General features: G+C 39.1%; 3 protein-coding genes across 8 annotated transcripts; 2 read left to right on the forward strand and 1 right to left on the reverse strand.

Moving 5' to 3' along the window:
- The first annotated feature begins 1219 nt into the window (after positions 1 to 1219).
- LOC118437805 lies at positions 1220 to 4080 on the forward strand. Its single transcript, XM_035857194.1, has 3 exons — positions 1220 to 2591; positions 3054 to 3113; positions 3501 to 4080. Exons 1-3 carry the CDS (start codon positions 2543 to 2545, stop codon positions 3809 to 3811), a joined length of 420 nt encoding a protein of 139 aa, XP_035713087.1. The 5' UTR covers positions 1220 to 2542; the 3' UTR covers positions 3812 to 4080.
- On the reverse strand, positions 4081 to 6786 carry LOC110856567 (zinc finger protein 2). Of its 4 annotated transcripts, none has more exons than XM_035857190.1 (7): positions 6658 to 6786; positions 6053 to 6312; positions 5439 to 5906; positions 5067 to 5282; positions 4912 to 4990; positions 4640 to 4681; positions 4081 to 4523 (listed from the first exon to the last, which is right to left on the reverse strand). In XM_035857190.1, the coding sequence occupies exons 2-7, from the start codon at positions 6304 to 6306 to the stop codon at positions 4185 to 4187; spliced, it is 1398 nt and encodes a 465-aa protein (XP_035713083.1). In that variant the 5' UTR covers positions 6307 to 6312; positions 6658 to 6786; the 3' UTR covers positions 4081 to 4184. The 4 variants fall into 4 exon arrangements, with proteins under 4 accessions (XP_035713083.1, XP_035713085.1, XP_035713084.1 ...); XM_035857192.1 differs by lacking the exon at positions 6658 to 6786 and adding an exon at positions 6506 to 6647; XM_035857191.1 differs by lacking the exon at positions 6658 to 6786 and adding an exon at positions 6452 to 6643.
- Positions 6787 to 7633: 847 nt separating this feature from the next.
- Positions 7634 to 17077, forward strand: LOC110856444 (zinc finger protein Xfin). Of its 3 annotated transcripts, XM_035857165.1 has the most exons (16): positions 7634 to 7779; positions 7897 to 8341; positions 8420 to 8730; positions 8922 to 8949; positions 10435 to 10819; positions 10913 to 11162; positions 11562 to 11891; positions 11953 to 12087; positions 12364 to 12519; positions 12597 to 12630; positions 13124 to 13517; positions 15051 to 15378; positions 15462 to 15593; positions 15671 to 15689; positions 16134 to 16524; positions 16851 to 17077. In XM_035857165.1, the coding sequence occupies exons 3-16, from the start codon at positions 8697 to 8699 to the stop codon at positions 17043 to 17045; spliced, it is 2811 nt and encodes a 936-aa protein (XP_035713058.1). In that variant the 5' UTR covers positions 7634 to 7779; positions 7897 to 8341; positions 8420 to 8696; the 3' UTR covers positions 17046 to 17077. The 3 variants fall into 3 exon arrangements, with proteins under 3 accessions (XP_035713058.1, XP_035713059.1, XP_021960619.2); XM_035857166.1 differs by lacking the exon at positions 15462 to 15593; XM_022104927.2 differs by lacking the exon at positions 8922 to 8949.
- The last annotated feature ends 4137 nt before the right edge of the window (positions 17078 to 21214 follow it).

A 21214-nucleotide genomic window follows, 5' to 3' on the forward strand; every position in this document is an offset into this window, starting at 1 on the left:
TCATTGTGGATTCTTTTATTATTACATGCAATGATTATCTAGGGTTATAATATTAAGAATAATTCACCTCTGACCTCTTAGGTTATTATGCTATACGAGTACTTAAGTTTGGAAAGTGTTTTTACGGCACCCTCCAACTCTGAGGACACTGGAGGTGTCATTTTTGAAGCTATCACCTTAAAATTTTGGAAATACCTTTTTGAGAGTATTATCTTGCAGTCTACCAAAAATCACTTCAAAATTCTACTCCCTGCCAGAGATATTCACCCGCGAATTCGTCAAAACCATGTCCTAACGCCTTTTGTAGAACATAAATGAGGCATATATAATTTGGAAAAGACGAAATTTCCGCCCAGATCTCAAGGGGATAGCCCTCTTGGTTTTCTCATCCCATAAAAAGAAACATGCTTGGTTAAAAAAGGCCCGTTTTATGATGACGACAGTGCGACGAATATGGTGCAAATATAACTCTTCGAACATTGCAAAAGACGAGTCTTCACTTGGCTGGGAAGGTTTGGACAAAATGTTGGTCACGTATCATTATATATGGAATGAGGGTTACATTTGTAGGGAGAAGTGTTTCGGTTTTTGTGAAAAATTTGTTTATAACAGCTCCAATATTCAAGTAGCTAGATTTAGTGCAGCTTTTGTGAAATAATTTGTTTATGTAGTCAAGAACAACCCAAAAGGGTGGCAAATTTTCCACAATGGCCTCTTGTAACCCATGGTAACTATGCGGCTTCAAAAGTTTTTAGAGTTTTGGACATACCTGCCAATAATTGTGGTGTCGTAAAAAAATATTTATCTGCATTCTTCTTTGTTGCGCTTGGTAGCTTTAAAATATGAAACCCTGTTGGCATATTTACAACGTCCCCCCTAAAAGCTGGAGCAAGTCGCTTGAGGGATTTACATTGCTTTACTTTGATACCTTTACCATGCTAATAATTAGATTAAACTTCTTCTCTTCCAGTTTATGAGAAAAGTAATGCCGCTATGCTGAAAATATTTTTATACATAAATATTTAACTATATTTTCTGGAGCAACACTTTTAAAATATTCATATCGGACATTTTATGAAGGAATGGCCCACCTCTGAGCTATAGAATTGGAAAAGAACTTTCGTGCAAATCCAAGCTCGATATAATTATATTTGTTTATAAAATGAGACAGTATTTTGATTCTTCGCCATTGATTATAGGCCCAACTTTTCTTATGAACTGTCTCCTTACTTTCTTATGAACAAAACATTTCTCAGTTATCTGACAATGGCAAATGTAATTTCTTATACACGTACATAGCTATGTATATATTTTGCGATAACATGGTTGACATATTGATTTATTCCATAGTCAAGTAATCGTTAGAGAACTGGCTTAATTCAGTATCATTGTACCTTTTTGGTAAGCATTTGACATACACAGTAGTATTGTGACAATACCACCTATTAAATTCACATAGACTCACCATAGGTGCGCAGCTTCCGACTTCCGGAAGTCGGAAGCAGCTTCCGGACGTCGGAAGCAGCGATTGTTAGGCGGAAGCGGAGGCGCTGGAAGTCGGAAGCACAAACTTTGGTCGGAAGCGGAAGCACTGGAAGCTAGAAGCGAAAATTTTGGTCGGAAGCTGAGGTACTGGAAGCTGGAAGCACGAAATTTTGGTCGGAAGCGGACGCCGGAGGCTCTCGGAAGCAATGTTGTAGGGCCTATCGGAAGCAGCTTCCGGACATCGGAAGCGCGATTTTTGGTCGGAAGCTGAAGCACTGGAAGCTGGAAGCACGAAATTTTGGTCGGAAGCGGACGCCGGAGGCTCTCGGAAGCAATGTTGTAGGGCCTATCGGAAGCAGCTTCCGGACGTCGGAAGCGCGATTTTTGGTCGGAAGCTGAAGCACTGGAAGCTGGAAGCGAAAATTTTGGTCGGAGGCGGAAGCACTGGAAGCTGGAAGCACACAACTTTGGTCGGAAGCGGACGCCGGAGGCGGAAGCTGTTGGAAGCTGCGCACCTATGAGACTCACACAGTCATACACACACGCTTGCCTAAGGTTTGATAAAAGTTGTGAACATACACATGTACCTACGTATTATTCCATTTGACTAATTGGATAGCTCATAAAAAATAAGGAAACTTATAAATATGCATCGGAGGGATTGAATGTCAGACTGTATCCATACGAAAATAAATATATTCTTGCGTTGCCTTTAGCCCTGGCGACCAGATGCCGAGCCCACAAATCGATTTCCAAGTAATCGTGTGGTAAAAATTTCTTGTAAATGTAAATCCAACAAGTTAGTTAAATTTGTCAACCCTCAGCCCAATAAGCTCACTTTAAGTTAATTAGTACAATTTATGCAAGAATTTCGTATCAATTATTACCCAAACTATCCATTTCGGTCGACTTTCATATGTAATTTGGCCAATTAATATTCCCACAAACATCTGCAAACCGGTTTCATTGTTCCCTTATAAAACTGGACCTCAACCCAATTAATCTGTTACTTAATCCGACTTCATTTTCTCTCTCACTCAACAAAATAAAATTAATCATGTACCATCCCTTCAATAACTCGGTCTGGGTGATTTTCTTTTTTTGCAGTAAGTCAATTTAAGAGGTGGGGAAAATACTTTATGGATAATACAGTACTTTTGGGCTCCGTTCTTACCAGTGTTCTTATTTCCGGGGCTGTGAATGACGAAAATCTACGTGGGGGAAGACAACGGTCAGTCAGAAATACAGGTTTTTTGAAATAAACTTGATCGCGGTCAAGCTACGTTATTATTTTAGACAATCTTGAAAACATTGTATTTTGTCAGGGATAAAAAGTCAATTTCTTAAGAAAACCTGTATTTTCGTGTGGCTTTTGCATTCTCCACGTAGATTTGCATCCTTTTGTGGGTGTAAAAACTCGAGAAATTCAAATCATTGGAACTACAGAGCTCAAAATACTCACTTTCGCAAAGTATTTTCCCCACCTCTGGTCATCTTAAGTATTCCATCCAGCCCTGTCATTATATCGATCTGGGTTAATAACGTTACCAACCTTCAAAATTTTCTAGATATCATAGCCCAAGTAATTTCGCATAGTGATTCCGTTGCAGAAATGGATTCAATTGAGCGTTAGTTTTATATACTATTTATATGTATGCAACATTGAAGGTTTTCACGACCTTCGTAAGTTACAAATCGCAACTGTGGATTCGTAAGAAAATATTTGTAAATTTGCATCAAAGGATTTACTAGTACCACATTATAAGAAATATTATTTTTAATTATCCCTTGCCTAATATCTTCGGTAACCATGGTGTTCGAAGGATCATGATTTTTTTTGTTACGAATTTTTTTTACGAACGCCTCAAAAAGTTGCCTCAAACTTGCGTATATTACGAAGCCTGGTACTAAGCATAGAATTTTAAGAAAGGCGTAAATTTATGAAGGTGACGTGAAAATCCTCATTAAATTCAACCCTGGAATTGTATAAATGTCATACAAATTTTAAAATCCAGCCCAAGCCGGGGTTTCGGTGGCGGATGATTACGGACCATATGCATGTAAAGGGATGGAGAATAATTCCGGTGGAGGAAGTGGGCCGCGACCATTCAAAGTTGTGTGTCGAAATAAGAAGGAAAACGCCTCCATGACATGCAATTTTAACGGAAATCCACACCCATGCTCGACCTACAATAAGAATCAAGCAAAGTTTTACAAACAGCTGCTTGACAAGGTGGGTGGATTCGTGCAAAATAACAAGCAGTGCGGTCCCCCAACCATGGAGGCCAAGATTTGCCCGGACATCATGTACAAAATCGTTCGATAAATTGGTCATTTCTCAGTTAAAGTATGGCTTATTATCAAGTAAGGAAGCTTCATTATCTTTAACATCTTTTGGACTACTGATTTTTAAATCAAATTTCGCTAATGACAACTGAAAGCTTAAACATCCTTATTCAAAAATATTTACATATGTACATACATAATTTATATGCATACTTATACGTAAAATGTGCGTGAAATCAATATATGAAAAACGTTGCAAATGACCAGTCTCTTTTTGTTTACACGAAAGAAAATATAATCAAAACTACATTTTTTTCGACCAATCAAGAAGGTTTTTATTCATGATGAAATAAATACAACAGATAAGAATAAATTCTACGGCATAAATTCTGCCAAAAACGATGATTATCACTTTAATGCATATTTCTGCCATGCAGGGCGAGCGATCTTTTTCTTGCGAACGCTTTCCCACACCCCTTCTCGTCACAGGTGAAGGGTCGTTCCCACGTGTGCACTTGGCGGACGTGGGCCTGCAGTTCTGCATTGGATGTGTAATCTTTTTCACAGTTACGACACGGGAACCGGTTCGGGATTAGGCAGCCCGGCGTATGAATCCTTTTCACGTGAGCGTTCAAATGTTTCCTTTGTTTGAAGGCAGTCTCGCAATGGGGGCAGGGAAAGGGACGCTCCCCCGTGTGGGTCCTAGTGTGCCTTTGTAAATCTGATTTCGTCACCGAACGGAAATCGCAGGTCTGAAAGGTTTAATTAAATTGATTTAACTTCCTCAGCTAAAAAATTTCATGTATGAAAAGTTTTTTTTGCGAGCTTCCGATACAAATATTGCTCATGACATGACAAATTTACTAACTAGGAAAACTTCTGAGGTGCCCGTCAAATCCAGGGTTCCCACCTGTACCAAATTGAGCATAATATACCGTGTATTATGTACGACTTGTGAAGTAAAGCGAATGAATTTATCTGCAAAAAAATCACACCCAACACCAATTACCCGGGCCTTATTTATGGCCGGGGTTTTGAAAAATACCATTTTGAAAAATGGTCAAATGCCGTGAAAACCCAGTTAATCTGGCACCTCGAAGTTTCCCCTGTAAGACTCTGTGCCAATTTATAAAAACTTACATCACATTTGTGCGGTTTCTCACCACGATGGGCCATCTTGTGATTTCTCAATCCTTTCGCAGTTGTAAAACTTTCCTCACTAACAAAATTTACATACATACAAAATTTTATATTTTCCCTCAAACAGCATAAATTTATAGAAAACAAAATATTACCACTCATCGCAAACAAACGGGTCACCACCGTGCTTACTAATGCGGTGCGACGTTAAGCTTTTCCGTTCCAGAAACTTTTGCCCACAAGTCTCGCACACGAACCTGTTTCTTTCATCGTGCCGCTTGAGGTGCTCGTTGAGACGGAAACGGTGGCGGAAACGTTTCCCACAAATGTGGCAGACGTCGTTGGTTTCTGGATAGCGTCGGGGAATTGGTCTAAAATAAACCGTAGTAACATTAGAAGTAGCTCAGCCTGAAATAATTATTTGGTTTTAACCTTACACAAAAGGTGCAAAATAAGGCGAGCAAGGAGATACACAATTAATGTATTAATGGGAGGGATTTGTTTCATAATACATTAAATTTACATACTGTTTCGTATCTCGCGTTGTTTTAGGGCCCCCGCGTCTCCTCTTTTTCTCCTTGTCAATGCAGAAATCAGGGTCATCGTCATGCGTACTCATTTCTTCCTCACTTGCGCCGCCACTGATCACAGACTTGCAGGAAACGTCATTGTCACCAAGAACTGGATCATCAGCGCTGTAGTCGAGGTCAAAGTCGACGGGATATTCAACCTTGATTTCAGGTGTCTCATCTGCGACACCAGCATCATCACGAAGGGTGATGTCGCGATCACTTCTGGGGACAGAGGACGCACCAAGGGTTTGTTCAGATTTTGGATCCTGGTCGACTTTAGAAGTAAGACAGGGGCCCGCATGTCTTGGTTGCCAAGTGGTTTTCGAACACTGGCTGGAGTTGGTTTGAGGTCGGGAATTGGTACTGATTCTAGATTTTGACCTTTTTGCCGATGGGGGCGGTGAATCGTCTCTTTTCCGTTTTCTATATTAGAATTTAAATAAAATAGTCAAATGAAAGCTACACTTTTCTGTCGTAATATATGGATGGCATTTTTCCGATGGATTTTTCCCGTGTCCCAACTACATAATAAATGATATTGGCAAATTTAAAAAAACATAATGTTATACCGTATTATAACTTGGTGATTTTTCATTGTTGGAGAAAGCGTGGCACACAAATCATTGCCAGGGTCGCTATATTTTTGCCCGGATTTCGCCATCCCGTTTTCTTTAAGACTTACATCCATCCTGCCATGGCAATTGTGACCGTTAAGAAATTCATCTACATCACGCAGCGGGTCAACGACCTGGTCAAAATTGTCTTCGTCATGTTCCACCTTGATTTCCACCTCGTCGAACACACCGTCCTCGTCATGACTCATGATTATCTGAAAATAGACAAATTTTATGACGTAAACATAAAGTTTTTAAATATGTATATACTCTTGAAGATGTGCAGCGCATTAAAAAAACAGTTAATTTATAATGAAGGCTTTCGCGAAAATAACGTATATTTGTGACATTTACGAAAATTCCATGCTTGTAATTTATATATCTACAAAGTTATACGTATGTATATACACTGTAAACACTCCGGTAACTAATCACTAATCACGACTAATTGTCATGTGATGTATGATTACTGACTGGTAGAAAATTTACTTCACGTACATATACTGAAAATGTTACAAGTATTTTTACAAATTTCTACCAATAAAGTTCAAAGTTCTTACCACGATTCACTAGAGGCAGAAAAAACACGGAGAAAAATAACATATGGGATCAAATTCGTGCCAAACATTCGTTGAGAATCCTGGCAATACACAGAGTAATCTAATGCCGGAAAACGTCACACAAGTTCCTTGGGGTATAATAAATGAAATGCATGCATATTTAGAATCAGAGGGAAGCAGTAAATACATCCTAGAAATTTTTATCGACCACACCCCCAATGGGAGGAGTTAGCCGGCAGGTGGTGGGGTTCTGAAATTCTGAAAATTTCAGACTCAGTAACTCATACCAGAGGTCGACGCCGCCGATCTCACGCCGCCGCGCCGCCATACGCCGATGAATTTTACGCGCCGCCGCCGCCAAAAAATTTGATTTCCTATTCCTTTAACATTGCGACGCCGCGCCGCGCCGCGCCGCCGACGCCGCCGGAAAATCACCAAAAACTTGCGCCGCCGCCGCCGAAAATTTGTCGGCGTCGATCTCTGACTCATACCACTGACACTAAATAAATCCAAAGTTTTTTTAAATTTACAAAATTGTATGGCCGAAATAAAGTCGTAAATGTGTCCAAAAATGGGGTCTGACGACTTTTTCATGCATATGCAAACTTGGTTTGCGGTTACTTACTTCTTTTACTAAACTAGCTAGGACACGTTTTCCGAATATTTTACGCATATTTGACGCATCATTTTCCGCATAACGTGCTCGCTTACGAACAATACCCCAATAAGTGGTCCAGGAAGGTAGAATTTAAAAAAAATAGAAAATTTTCGAAATTTTTTTTTGTGCAAAAAACAAGTCTTAAAATAGTCTGAAACGTGGCAAAATGCAAAAAAAGAAGTGATCCAGAAGGCTAGAATCAAAACTTGGTTTGCATATATGCAAACCAAGTTTTTCATGCATATGCAAACAACTATGAAAACTCAACATCATCATCATTGTTCCATCTCGAGAGCGGCATTCACTCGGATCAAAAAAACCCGACATGCACAGATCAGCAGCTGACAATACACAATACCAAAAGTCTCCTGCTAAATTAAATTTTAGTCAATTTTTCTGCTATAAATTTAACATAAATTGAGTACAATATTTTCACCATCGGACCGTCATTCAACACGTAATAGGTACGTAAATGAGAGTAATTAAACGAATAATACATACGTTTAGTTTCAATTTTAGATTAAGTAATTCTTCGTTCTTTAAGATAACGGTATCACTTTTTGCATACTTTTTGCATACAGAAAATGACAAAGGAATCAGACGGTGGTTCTACTTTCGAGAAAAATGGGACCGGACACATTTTACAAGACTTACTCTCCTCTAAGGTCGTTCTCCAGAGGTCAAATTTTATCCCCACCAACTTTCCCGTGAAAATCGAGGAGGAAAACTCATACCCAGAAGTAACATCGTCCCCCTGTTCAATCTGCACCGAATCTGGGACAAATATGCGTCCTCTCGCCGTCCAAGAAACGGAAATTCTCGCCAAATTCGTTCTAAATCAGGAGCAAATTTCTCTCATTTTACAAACCGAAGATCATCCGCCAATATTTTGTTGCAAAATTTGCTCCTCCGCGATCCTCTCGTTGGCCAAGTTGTCCATGGAAATAGAAAATATCACCATTTCTCTCCGTGCCGTCATCTCCAGCAGGAACGGAGTGTTCAATAAAGCGCGAAATGAAATTATTGGTAAGTAAATAGCAATCTACTTATTTAATTAAACTAAATTCCAATTAAAGTAGGAATTTATATTAAAAACTAACCTAGAATTTCCCCACCAAGTCGGCTATGAGGATGACCAACAATTAACCCGATTTCTGAAGAGGAGGAGGAAGAATTCTCCGTAAAAGTCGAGCCAACGTACGACGACGAAATCACGTTTGACCCTCTCTACGAACCAAAATCGGCGTCAGAAATTGAGGACGAGTTCCGAGTTGCAAATTCTGATGCCCTTCCGAAATCAAAATATGTCTGCAAAATATGCCAACCCAACGTCACATTCGCTAAAAATCATCCCCTTTTACGCCACCTGAGGAACAAGAATATGCATCGAGGCGTTTCCGAGGCTGATATTGCGGGTGAGGGGTCGCCCATAAATTACGTAACGTAAAAGTGGGATGGGGGAGGGGCGAAGGCTTCAATGATAACGTTCATATGTTTAAGGGGAGTCTAGAAATCGCGATTTTTCCATTTATGCACGGCCCCTAAGATTAAAAAACTATGTTAAAAACAGACAAAAATATAAATATTCAAAAATAATTTCTTTCAGCCGCATTGAAGACAGCACAGCGAAAGCGGTGAGTATAATTTACCAACAATTTTAGACCTCATCCAGTTTGGGGAGGTTCACGTATTCCGTCATCAAAACGGGAGGTGGATAGTTTAGTTAGGTCTAGAGGTGAAATGGATATCCACATTATCCAATCCATTCGGAATCCAATCCATGGATATGGATTGGATTGGACGGATTTTTGGTTGTGGAAAAATTATGGATTGGATTGGATAATCAGAAATCTGGATTGGATTGGATGGATTTTCACTCTAAATAGAAATCATAACCAGGACGTTATGTCATTCTTAATATTCTAAAATCTATGTATTTATGTATCTACTTATATTTTTAACTTAAAGCAAGCGAGTGTATTGCTGGTTTGGTCTGTAATCTGTAGCATATTGGCATTTGAAAGGAGGGCTAAATTCACTAATGTTGCATTTAATTTTTGCCTGTCGATTGGCGGTTGTATAAACTAGTTGTTATATTCAAGATATACCGAAATTTAACAATAGGTGTGTATATCATGGTAGTATTTTTTAAAATATAGTTTTGCTGATTTTGGAAACATTATATCCATGTTGTTAAACTAGCTTATATTGGCTTAATTTAAAACAAGTGCTGGATAATATAGATTTTTTGTTTTTGGTTTGAGTTCGATTGGATTTTTAGTGGTTTAAAAGTTATGGACTGGATTGGATATTTTTTTTACAAAATTTCGAATGGATTGGATGGATTGGATAAATCCAAATGGATTTTGGATTGGATGGATTTTTCATTTTGGTAATCCATTTCACCTCTATCTCTTAGCCGTCAGTTAGTAATATATGAACGTTCCATTTTCTAGTTGGTTGTTTTTCAAAACTGAATCTTCTTGATTTAATTCGTACCATAATTTGATTTCCCATAATTTATTCAAGTCCTGGCATGCTTACAAAAATTTTTTCACAGAAAAGAACTGTTAATTTATTTTTTTTTCAAAATCCAAGGTATTAAAGTAGCAAAATTGATTGGGGGTCGTCCATAAATTACGTAACGTGAAATGGAGGAGTGGGGTGTGTAAGGCCCCAATGATATCTTCCTTATTTTTATTTTTATTTTTTTCGACTCAAATAAATTTAGGGAATTTCAACCCTTTATTACATATATTTAAGATTAGTTCGTACAATGAGAATTCCAAACACAACTATTCTTAAAAAAAACGGAATAATCATCATACAAATGCAGCTATAATTAGGCCATGATTTAAAATATGCCGAAAACTTAGAGATATAATTTCGTATTTCATTCATTCACGAAAAACTGAAAGAAATGGCTTTATATGATAAGGAAATAAGAAGATTCAGCCTAACCTGACACCTAAGTTGTTGACATACCCACGACGCCAGGTAATGGGTTGGGATCCTCCCTGGGGCTGTGGGTCTATCTTCCTTATGTTAAAGGAGGGTCTAAAAATCGCGATTTTTTACTCACGTAATTTATGGACGGCCCCTTCTCATATTTTTTGCAGCCTCGTCCCCCAAAAACGTCCCTTTCCATGTCCAAAATGTGACCAGAGTTTCGCCTCGCCCTTCGGGTTACGCCAGCACAATCGCAGCTCTCACGACTGGGTCCCTTACCGCCGGAAGTGTACCCTTTGCCCGAAAGTCTTCACGAAGCTGACCTTATTGCAGAGGCACATGCACAAAGCGCACAATGCCCCAATCCCGCGGCAAGAAACGCGTCATTCCTGTGCCATGTGTTCGAAAACCATGACCACCTTCGCCAGCAAGCAATGCCACGTGGAACAGTTCCATTTCCCTGACAAGACGTCCTGTCCGTACGGATGTGAAGCCAAGATTGACTCGGAGGCTGACTGGGTGACGCATTTGGAGGGGTGCGACTCTCCGAAAATAGTAAAAAAAATCAGAAATTTTGAAACTATCCCAAGTTCGGATTCCGAACACTCAGTAAAATGAATATTTATTAAGCCGTTTTTTTAAAATTAGAGTGACGAGTCGGAATGCGCATGCAAATATTGTCCCGCCGTGTTTCGCAGCATCCTCCTGGAGATGGAACATCACCTGCGCGCGCATCCCGAAAACACGTACTCGTGCCCCACTTGTGCGCAACGATTCACCCGCCAATCTGTCCTCCGAGTGCACCGCTGTCCCAAAAATGCCGACACGGAAGTGAGAAATTTCGCGAGACCAGATGTCGCCCCTGTTTCAATATGTGTTGCCTCTCCTCACGTTTCCGGTGAGTTTTTTTTTCAATTTAATTTTTTCAAAAAATTAGAATTAGAAATTAGAGTAACCTTTACTGTATTCATTACTCACGCGTTGCGAATGAAAACTTGACAAAAATTTTTAATTCACAAAACAAAAATTTCTGCAAATTAATTTTGCATTTGAAACGTAAATACCTTAACCACAGGTCGAAGGTCAAATATAGAATTTTAAATTTTATAAGAAAACCCAAATTCCATTAAATTAAGCTAAAGTTTTATTTATTTATTACTCTCCAGAGCTTTTTTTAAAAAAATATTTCGCTGTTTTTCACCTGTACATAGTTTGTGATGCGAATACGCTAAACAATTTTGTTAATTATGGTTTAATCCTTAAATTGAACTGTAATTAAATAATGTTTTTGTTACAGAGTTTCCCCCCAAAGTCGCCCCTGCCGACGAGCAGATTTCTAACAATGGGGACGCCCAACAATTAACCGGATGCCTTGCAGAGGAGGTGGAAGAATTCCCCGTAAAAGTCGAGCCAGACGACGAAACCAGGTCTGATCCGCTCTATGACCCACCAGAAATGTCTCAAAGCGAGTCCGAGTCTGACGCAGAGGTTGCAAATTCCCAGTTCGCCAAATTCGAATCGAACCATGTGTGCAAAATATGCAAACCTAACGTCACCTTTGCGACACGTGCCACCCTTCGGCGCCACATGAGGAACAAGAAGTTTCATCGCGAGGTTGACATTGTTGGTAAGATTTCCGCGAAGAAATTATTCCAATAATTCAACAAATTTATTCAATTTACTTACAGAAGACCAAAGAATTTCTGCAGGAAAGAAATTTGCGTGCAAATTTTGTAACATAAAATTCGCCAGAAACCATGGACTCCTCCGGCATTTGAGGAACAAGAAGATACATCCCGACCTTTCCGAGGTGGACGGTTCGGGTGAGTTTTACATAGTTTAAGCTGAGTTAGTTTTAAATATATATTTATGTAAATATGTAGTCTCCCAATTTATGGACAATTGAATTTGTAAAGATTCCCGGATTAGGAAATGCAAAAATTACTTTGTCTACGGCTCATAAACAAAAAGTGGGCATATTAACGTATTTAGGAAAGACCCGGCCCCCTGTCCCCCCGCTCCCTAACGCGGCCACTGATCCTACTCACAAAAAAACGCACTTAAATATGTATTTAATCCCGAGTTGAAATTTCTTTCAGCACCCGAATTAGAAAATTCCCAAGGGGACACTGAAGCCACCAACCACGTGTGCAAAATGTGCCTCCCTAACGTCCCCTTTACCAGCAGGGTCGCTTACGGCCGCTACTTGAGCAACAAGAATATTCATCCCGGCCTTTCCGACGAGGACATTGCGGGTGAGATTATAAATATATGTAGCGGGGAAAAAAGTAATTTATACATATTTCTAATTTAAATTTCCCTCCATCCACAGCGGCACTAACTAAGGATAAGCGGAGGATACCACGGTAAGTATTCCTGCATCTCAGACAACTCCATAAATATGTATGTATTAAGCATAGGGTGAAAAATGAAAGGAGTGAGAAATCCTTTCATTCACAGTCACTCATCTGAAATGACAGAATCTTTCACTCATTTTCACTCAAATCACACGAAATTCATTTTCATTCACTATTATAATCAGTCACATGAATGAAAGTGAACAGGTAATAAGTGAACAGGCGACACAGAAACAGCCACCAAGCTTTTTTTACTTGATATACAGGGTGGTTTAAAAGTCAGGTTACAATGGAAAATTTTTCAATGGGAAAAATTCGTAAATTTCCATTAGTTACGGATTTGCGATTGAAAGTTTTCTTAATTTTTATCAAAACCTATGGAACACTGATGACAAAATTCTTAAAATACTGAATTTCACATGCAAAATTTCGGTAACTAATGGAGACTTCTAAACCACACTGTATGAACGTACCCTAACCAAATTTCGTCCATTTTTTACAGAGGCGTCCCTCTAAAGCAGAACCTGTTTCAATGTCCCGCTTGCGACAATCGTTTCTTTTCCAAAAGTCGGTTAGCCCTACATCGCCGCCACGTGCACGACTGGACCCCTTTCCGTCGCAAGTGCCCCCACTGCTCCAAAACTTTCGTGGACTTACACGCCTTGCAGAGGCACCTGCACAAATCTCACGACGTGCCAAGTATTCCCCGCAAGAAAACGCGGCATTCCTGTGACCTGTGTGCAGCCACCTTCACCACGTGGGGGAGCAGGGACCGGCACGTGGAGCTGGCCCATTTTCCGGACAAGACGTCCTGTCCGTACGGATGTGAGGTCAAGATTGACTCCTCGGAAGCGACCTGGGTGACGCATTTGGAGGGGTGTGAATCCCCAAAAATGGTACAAAAATCCGAAATTTTAATTATCGATGAGGGCATTTGCAAAATCTGCACATTTTTAATTATTTCTATTACCATGTGGGAATTTATTTGAAAATTCTGAACGGTAATGTTATAGTCAGTGCAGTGAGCTGATTAATGGAACGGCGGCGAGTCAGCGAGTGGTTTTTAACCTAGCCCAATTTTCATAAAGGTTTCGTAACCATGAGATATGTTCTTTCAAAAAGTGTCAAAATATGAAGTGCATGCTTTTTTTATTAAAAAGTTGGAATACTCCAGAAATTTGTTGTCCAGAATTTTTAAATAAATTCCCAGCCCATTATTGAAAACGTACCGATTTTGAGGGATGTGACAGTAACATTGTGACTCCCCAAAAATGGTAAAAAAGTACCCTTTCAATTTTTATGCGGGCTTCGAATTTGAGTTTTTTGAGTTTCTCATCTTCCATATATTCAAATTAGTGGTGAGTCGGGTGAGATATGCTTGATCTGCCCGACGCCAACCCGATCGGGGTTACGGACATACCTGTGCAAGCGAATTTCGCTTCACTCAACTTCACTCATTTTCAGCTCGGGCCAAGTAGCCCTTCACTCCCCTCATTCGCGTGAAGGAAGGCTGAGTGAGGCTTCACTCACTCATCAATCCCATTCTCACTCATTCATTCCCTTCACTCCTTCATTCTTCTCACATCACTCATTCCCCTCACTCACCTATTTTCCTCACTCTTTCTGTCATTCAATCAAATCCCTCGTGTCATCATAATTTAAATATTTTGGCGCCATCTAGTGGGGGAATGTGAGACTGGGTTGGGGCAATGTGAGACTAGGCTGGGGCAATGTGAGACTGGGCTGGAGCATTGTTAGACTAGTCTGGGACCACATGAGACTGGGCTGGGGTAATGTAAGACTTTGCTGGGGTGATTAGAGACGCACTGTTTTAATATTGCGAGGGCGAGTTTAGTGTGTAAACTAATTATATCCCTTCATTTTTCTTCCCCGGAGATAAAGGAGTGAAGGAGATCTCCTTCACTCCTACACCCTTCATTCCACTCATTTCTCGTTTGGGCCTCCCTCACTCAGCTTCACTCTCCTTCACTCCCTCATCGCGAATGAAGCCTCAATTTTCGTAAATTGAGTGAAGCTGCACAGGTATGGTTACGGATTAACCGGGTTAACTCGTTACCCGACTCACCTGTAATAGAATGGCAATTTCGAAAAGGTCCGTCATTTTAACCAAATAATGATTTAATTGCATCCAGTTCTCTTCTATTAGAAAATACTTTGAAATTTCATAAAAATTAGAAATTTAATCTAAACAACCCAACTTTCTAAAGTTGAAAAGGAATTTCGAGACAGGATCCTAACTAATTTTATAAAAAAACGTGTCGTGACGATCAGATTTCAAAATATCCATCCAAGGATAAATTTACAGACGAAAATTTAAAATCAAAACCTGCGAGCGTTAATTTATATAATTCTCGTCTTTCCATTTTTATCATGTTTTTACCCGATTTTTTTTTAAATTTTCTTATCAGAGTACAGAATCGGAATGGGTTTGCAAATATTGTCCCGCCGTGTTTCGCAGCGTCCTTCTGCACATCGCGCACCGCCTGCGCGTCCATCCCGAAAACACGTTATCGTGTTCCACGTGTGCGCAAATATTTACCAGCAAAGCCGTCCTCGATAACCACCATTGCGCCATCCTTGGAAACTCCGCGGCACCGAAAAAGTCCGAAAAATCGGGAGCGAAATTTATGTGCAAAATTTGCCAACCGAACGTCACCTTTACCACGTCGAAGATCCACATGCGCCACATGAGGAACAAGAATATTCACCAGGACATTGCAGCTGCGCATGTGGCCGGTGGGTTTTTCGAGTTTTTTGACAATTTTATTGTATTTTTTTTTTTAAATAAGAATAATTAGGATAAATACTAACTTGTTTAGAGGTCGAAAGTCGTTTACAGTCGGGGACGAAATTTGAGTGCAAAAAATGTGGCGTAAAATTCACCCATATTAGCACCCTCTACAAGCACATGAGGAATAATAATATGCATCCTGACATTCCCAAAATTTCCGGTGTGTTTTTATTTGACATGCATGTATGAAGAAAATATGATCAAATAAAAAAACATATTTCTTAAATTTTGTTCCAGGATCTACGGGAAGCACGAGGTGAGTGTGAAATGTCATATTTTAACAAGTACATATATGTACATAAAAGATGAAAACCCTTAAAATTATTATGTCCGTCTGCCCAATAACTTTAAACAATGAATCCTGACCTTCACTTTGACCTGCAAGGTCACAAATGTCGAACACATCAGATTTGTCAAGTTGAACAGATTTTGAATGCCGAACTGATTTTCCTCTCACCACTTGATTACATGCGTTGTTACAGTTTATTTAATCTTCGTTCAAGAAAATACGGGCGAAATAATCGGAAAGATTAGCTGACACAGGGTGTATGCATGACACTAAAAAAAATAATTTGCACAAATTTAACCACAAACTTGTGTCTCTATTAATTTTTATTTTTTTCGTCACAGTTTTTTAAATTTATGTATTTATGAAAATACTTTTTATTCTTAATTAAGAAACCTTTAATCTATTTTACAGACGCGACGCTACAAATCAGCAAGCAATCCATTGTCCCAAATGTGACCAGAGTTTCTCATCTCAATTCGGCCTGCGCCAACACATGGGGCAAATTCATGCCGGGATTACACGGAAATGCCCCCATTGCCCGAGGCAGTTTACGCACTTGGCTTTGTTGCAAAAGCACACGCAACAATGGCACAAAGTCCCATGGACGAACACCAACTCATCAAGGGAACGGCATTCTTGCGACATGTGCGAAAAAACTTTCGCCAAAAAGTATGGCCTCATTTGGCACGTGGAGTTGGTCCACCTGCCCGACAAGACGTCCTGTCCGTACGGATGTGAAGCCAAGATTGACTCGGCGGCTGACTGGGTGACGCATTTGGAGGGGTGCGAATCACCAAAAATGGTAAAAAATCGAAATTTCAACAAGCTCTCTGCACTCTTAGAAATTTTTGAATGCTATCTAAATTCTAAGTTAAGTGAACTTTGTTAAACCCAGAGTAACGTTAACTTGATAAGGTTTACTCTGGATTTAGAATAGAGCGTACTGGTCTCAAACTTCGCATAGCTTTCGAAATTTGCTCGAGTTCGCAAAATTTTTGCACGGAAACCATGATTTTTTTCGCAAATTTGCCAAGCAATTAAGCTTAGTTTTAGATATTCCGTTCACTTTCCCCAAGGGCAACATGATATTTAAGGATTGGTAATTGATTTTTTTATCGAATTTTGCAGATTTCAGAGTCGGAAAACTTTTGCCAATTCTGCGACGCCGTGTTCCGCAACACACTTCTGCGGATGGAGCACCACCTGCGCCAACATCCCGACAATTCTTGCTTTTGTCCCGTTTGTAGGACAGGATTTACCTGTCAATCCGCCCTTTATAAGCATTTAAATAATTGTAAAATCAGCAGTTCTAACTCATTATAAATAAATATCTAATTGAGAAAGAAACATGAAAATACACATACTGTACATAAATTAATTAGGGTGAGATTCATAAGTCTTTCAAACTTTGAGTCATCTTGCTAATTTTTCTGACGCACAAACATCACGCAAAACAGGGATAAGCTCGCTGCTGGTAGTGGGAGTCGTTATTCCAAAAAGTCGGTGCATCTTTTTTGAAACGTTGAATTTAGGAAATTTCGCAAAATATTTAGAACATAATAGCTGAATTTGTAATTGATTAAAAATATATTTGTGTCGTAATTATACTTCGAACTTTGTGTTATTCCTCGAATGTATATATTTGAAATAAGCTGATTCTAGTTTTCAGCGGTGTACACAGAGTGCTAATTATTTAATTGTTCTCGTTTACAAGTTATGTGAAAATTTATACCCTACAAACTTTTCTGATACAAACCTTACAAAATTCATCCCTGAACGAGTTCCTAACCAAAGGACTACTTATAATTGTAAGTATGTATAAAGCCAGACAAACTATAAATGCTTAAGAAGTTACTCAAATACATACATAGTTGAAATTAATTATTCAGGTTAGGTATTTCTCTGCTGAAGAATATGAAATTAGAAATCTTAGCAGCCTTAACACATTGGGATTTGAATAATAGAAATAATCAAATAAAACGCTTAGCATAATCAACCAAAGGGATAAATAACTAAAACCCAAGAAAACAATACATACATAATGACAAATGGCATGGCTTTTAAAAATTCACAAATCGGGTATGTACCTATGTAAGTGAGACTATTAGTATTGATTAGGGCAGCCCACCAGAGATGTTTATGGTAACTTACGATTAGACGTATATATGTATGTATATCTAACACGCACGCACATTTATGCTAATGAACCGTTAAATCTATGACACCCTTGCAGACCGTTGATATATAGAGAAATAAGCTTTATTTCTCATTTGATATGGCCAGGGCTCCTTCAGACCTTAAGTACATATAACGAAAACCATTAAGTAAAAAAGAAATAAAACAAAAAGAAATAAAACAAAATAAATAGGATATAAAGCTTTTAACCAAAATCCTGAGCGTTTAAACGAATGGCAAAAGCAGGTATATATCCAAGTCATAACCAAAGAATAGGTGCGAAATAGAGTCTTGCAATCGAATACTTTCTTTGTACTATTCCGAAGATTATTCTATTCTGTTCTATTCTGATTATTTCTTCAACTATTCTGATTAGCAATATTCCGAATTGGGGGGGGGGGCATGTGGGAACATTAGTATTGAAATTCGAGGGGCTTATCATGCATTCCCTAATTTCTTTAGGGAACTATTATCCCTGAGTTAATGATTGGTTTATGAAAATAAATGGATGAATTTTATTTATTAATATGAAAAAAATTATTTGATTGACATACATGTATTAGTCCTTAGTGTGTTCTACGTATGGGTTCGATTAGTCATTTTGTAAGAAATTATTCAATACAAACGCAATCAAGAAATTGCGGCAACTAAGTCATTTAAACTCCACGTGAATTATTACCCATAGATCCGACGCACTATTTTAACAACTAGACTTCCCATAATTATAGACTTTAACCAACAAACGACACGAACTACAAAGCTACAACCAACTAGAACGGCCCACATAACAAAAAACGTCTGCAAATTCCTTAATGTGACTAATGAATCTGACAAAGCATCCTCATCGCTTATACAAGAACCATTACAACGTAGCATGTTCGCATCTTCCTGTCCTATCTGGCCTAACCAGACTTCTTGAAGGGAATTCCAAATTGATACAAACCCACCTTCCATCGCGATCAGATGGACTTTATGCACCGTGTGTAAAAAGGGAACGTCATAAATCGCTAAAGTAGGCGTTCTTCCCCCGATGGGGAAACTGTTGCATGAATATGAATATCCCCCTGGTTCCTTCTTCGCTTCTATGGCGAATCGGTAATACCTCAAGAGACACCCATTTACCCAGGAATCTGCAAAACTCCCGAGACCTACTGGCACATCGGTGTCATCTTGTCCGATCAAGTATCGGTAATAATATTCCCTAAATCCAAGCTCATTATTGGCATACCAAAACAAATCTAATTTATCCTGTACCCCATGTTTCTTAAAGTCTTCAGCAACACCGGCATCATTCTGGAAGGGCTCAAACAAATCGCGCTCTGTGACCACGTATCCTCTTATCCCTTTGTAGATATTAAGTCTAAAAAACTCTCCGACGTTCCTCACTCTCGCTGGAACATTAGGCGATATCAGATTACCCGTGATGAAAGATTCGTACACGGACGGGATCACCGTTCCGAGGAAGGCAAACAGCAAGTATCTTATAGGAATGGCTCGACACGGCTGTCTAAAAATTATGGATAGGAGTAAGTACATCTCGTCGAATAGTTGTTTCTTAGCCCCTAGTCTCCTCCCAGCCAGTGCTAAGGCGGTAATTGTTCCCAGCAGAAATACCCAAACAAACTTCCCGTAAGGGCTAAGCCACACGGAGAATGATATCTTAAGACGACTATATCTTCGGCAGTAGATCACGTCAATTTGGACATCCTTGTAATAGTTGTTCATAGAGTCGGCGAAGTTTACCTCTAAGTCTTTTCTTGAATTTTGCACATTGAGTATGATAAGTCCCTTTGGGTCTATCGGGTCCGGATCCGGATTTATGTACTGGCTAACCATTGTTGGAGTAAAGTTTAGCTTCTCTGGAACAAATTGGATGAGCTGCGTGTCAGTCTTGCACGGCTGGGAATATTGTCTATAACCAAAGTATGCCTTCGTGGGTTAGCACATGTCCTCCAGCAGTACGAAAATAGGATTCCCCATGTGATTCTCGACAGGGCGCCATTTTCTGGTGAGAACGTCTAAGGCGGAAACTGACAACGGAAGTTTCTGGTAGTCTTCACCGGGTAGCCGGGATTTTGAAAAGTACAATTTTGGGAAACGTTCTCTCGGGGAAAATATATAAATCAGGGCAGGACTTCGTTTCCAATCATAATAGTAAATGTCAGGATTTCCACGTTTCCACCACATTAGAAAGAACACACCTGTGGCTGAGTTGCATGTTGGCTTAAATACGGATTCTATGTCATTCTGTGTATGATAAGTGAAGTCGTAAATAACAACTGCTTCACAGTCTGAGCCGAAACGGATGAGTTTTTTATAAACTTTCGAAAAATTGCGAGAACCGCTTGAACTGATCATGGTGGCTGTAACAAACAAGTCTGAATTGACCTTTTTCTCAGAAAAGAAAGGTATCGAGGTATAAACCACGTAAGAGACATTGTAGTATCGGGCAACAAAGTGACACTCAAGGTATGTTTGGGCGTATTGGGTGAGCAAAAAAAGAACTGCAATTCGGTGGAAAACCTTAATGCTTAAGAAGAAGGCCATGCTTATGGTACATAGTTTAGCGGAGTTGATAAGTAGAGGATTACAGTAGTTTCCACACTGGATTCGATATACAATTCTTGGAGTAAAATTTGTACATTTAGGCACTAAATTTGCATTATAAATTCTGAGGAATTCTAAATAGCTTTATTTAAACCGAGTTTCCTTTTTGTCTTCCTCATTAATGCACATGGCGAATAAATTTTGGTTAATTCCGTTATTTTCTGCGTATATTGCAATAAATTAGTACGACTATTCAGTATTATTTCCTTGTAAGTAAATTAGAACTACATAGACACAGATACTACGACGATACATACGAGTAATATTGGAAAACACTTTAAACTTCTACGTGACTAAATAGTTAAAATGTGTAGGTTCAATTTTTAATTTATATTTGCATGCTTATATAAGCAGTCAATTTTTGATATTCCGTGAGTCAAAGTCGAGTATTTAATCATGCTAATTGTATGTATCTACCATAGATTTATATAATATACGGTATCTATCTACATAAGACACACAGCAGTAATAAATATTTCATTAGTGTATTCAATATTTGTGAATTTGATCAATGGTACATATGTATGTATCAGCATGACTCTTTTTTATATGCATGGGGGGCATCTATCAGTCTATAACATGCACACTTAAAATCCCGGTGTTAATGAAGCGTCACCGATTTCTTGGTGCGGTAATAATGTTGCTCATGTAATGGAGGTAAACATAACACCAACCGTGACAATTTGTCACTGTGCGTGAAAAATTTATGT

Source organism: Folsomia candida, unplaced genomic scaffold (genome assembly GCF_002217175.1).
Source record: "Folsomia candida strain VU population unplaced genomic scaffold, ASM221717v1 Fcan01_Sc016, whole genome shotgun sequence".
NCBI lineage: Eukaryota > Metazoa > Arthropoda > Collembola > Entomobryomorpha > Isotomidae > Folsomia > Folsomia candida.

Bases quoted from the DNA above. Each gene is read 5' to 3' on its own strand.
- LOC118437805 (XM_035857194.1), top strand. From the start codon at position 2,543: ATGTACCATCCCTTCAATAACTCGGTCTGGGTGATTTTCTTTTTTTGC. The intron at 2,592-3,053 runs GTAAGTCAATTT...AAAATTTTCTAG, and splicing joins GGTGATTTTCTTTTTTTGCA to ATATCATAGCCCAAGTAATT. The intron at 3,114-3,500 runs GTTAGTTTTATA...TTTAAAATCCAG, and splicing joins AGAAATGGATTCAATTGAGC to CCCAAGCCGGGGTTTCGGTG.
- LOC110856567 (XM_035857189.1), bottom strand. From the start codon at position 6,388: ATGCGCTGCACATCTTCAAGA. The intron at 6,313-6,367 runs GTATATACATAT...GTCTATTTTCAG, and splicing joins TGCGCTGCACATCTTCAAGA to ATAATCATGAGTCATGACGA. The intron at 4,682-4,911 runs GTAAGTTTTTAT...AATTTGGTACAG, and splicing joins AGAAACCGCACAAATGTGAT to GTGGGAACCCTGGATTTGAC.
- LOC110856444 (XM_035857165.1), top strand. From the start codon at position 8,697: ATGCATCGAGGCGTTTCCGAGGCTGATATTGCGG. The intron at 11,892-11,952 runs GTAAGATTTCCG...ATTTACTTACAG, and splicing joins TCGCGAGGTTGACATTGTTG to AAGACCAAAGAATTTCTGCA. The intron at 12,520-12,596 runs GTGAGATTATAA...CTCCATCCACAG, and splicing joins TTCCGACGAGGACATTGCGG to CGGCACTAACTAAGGATAAG.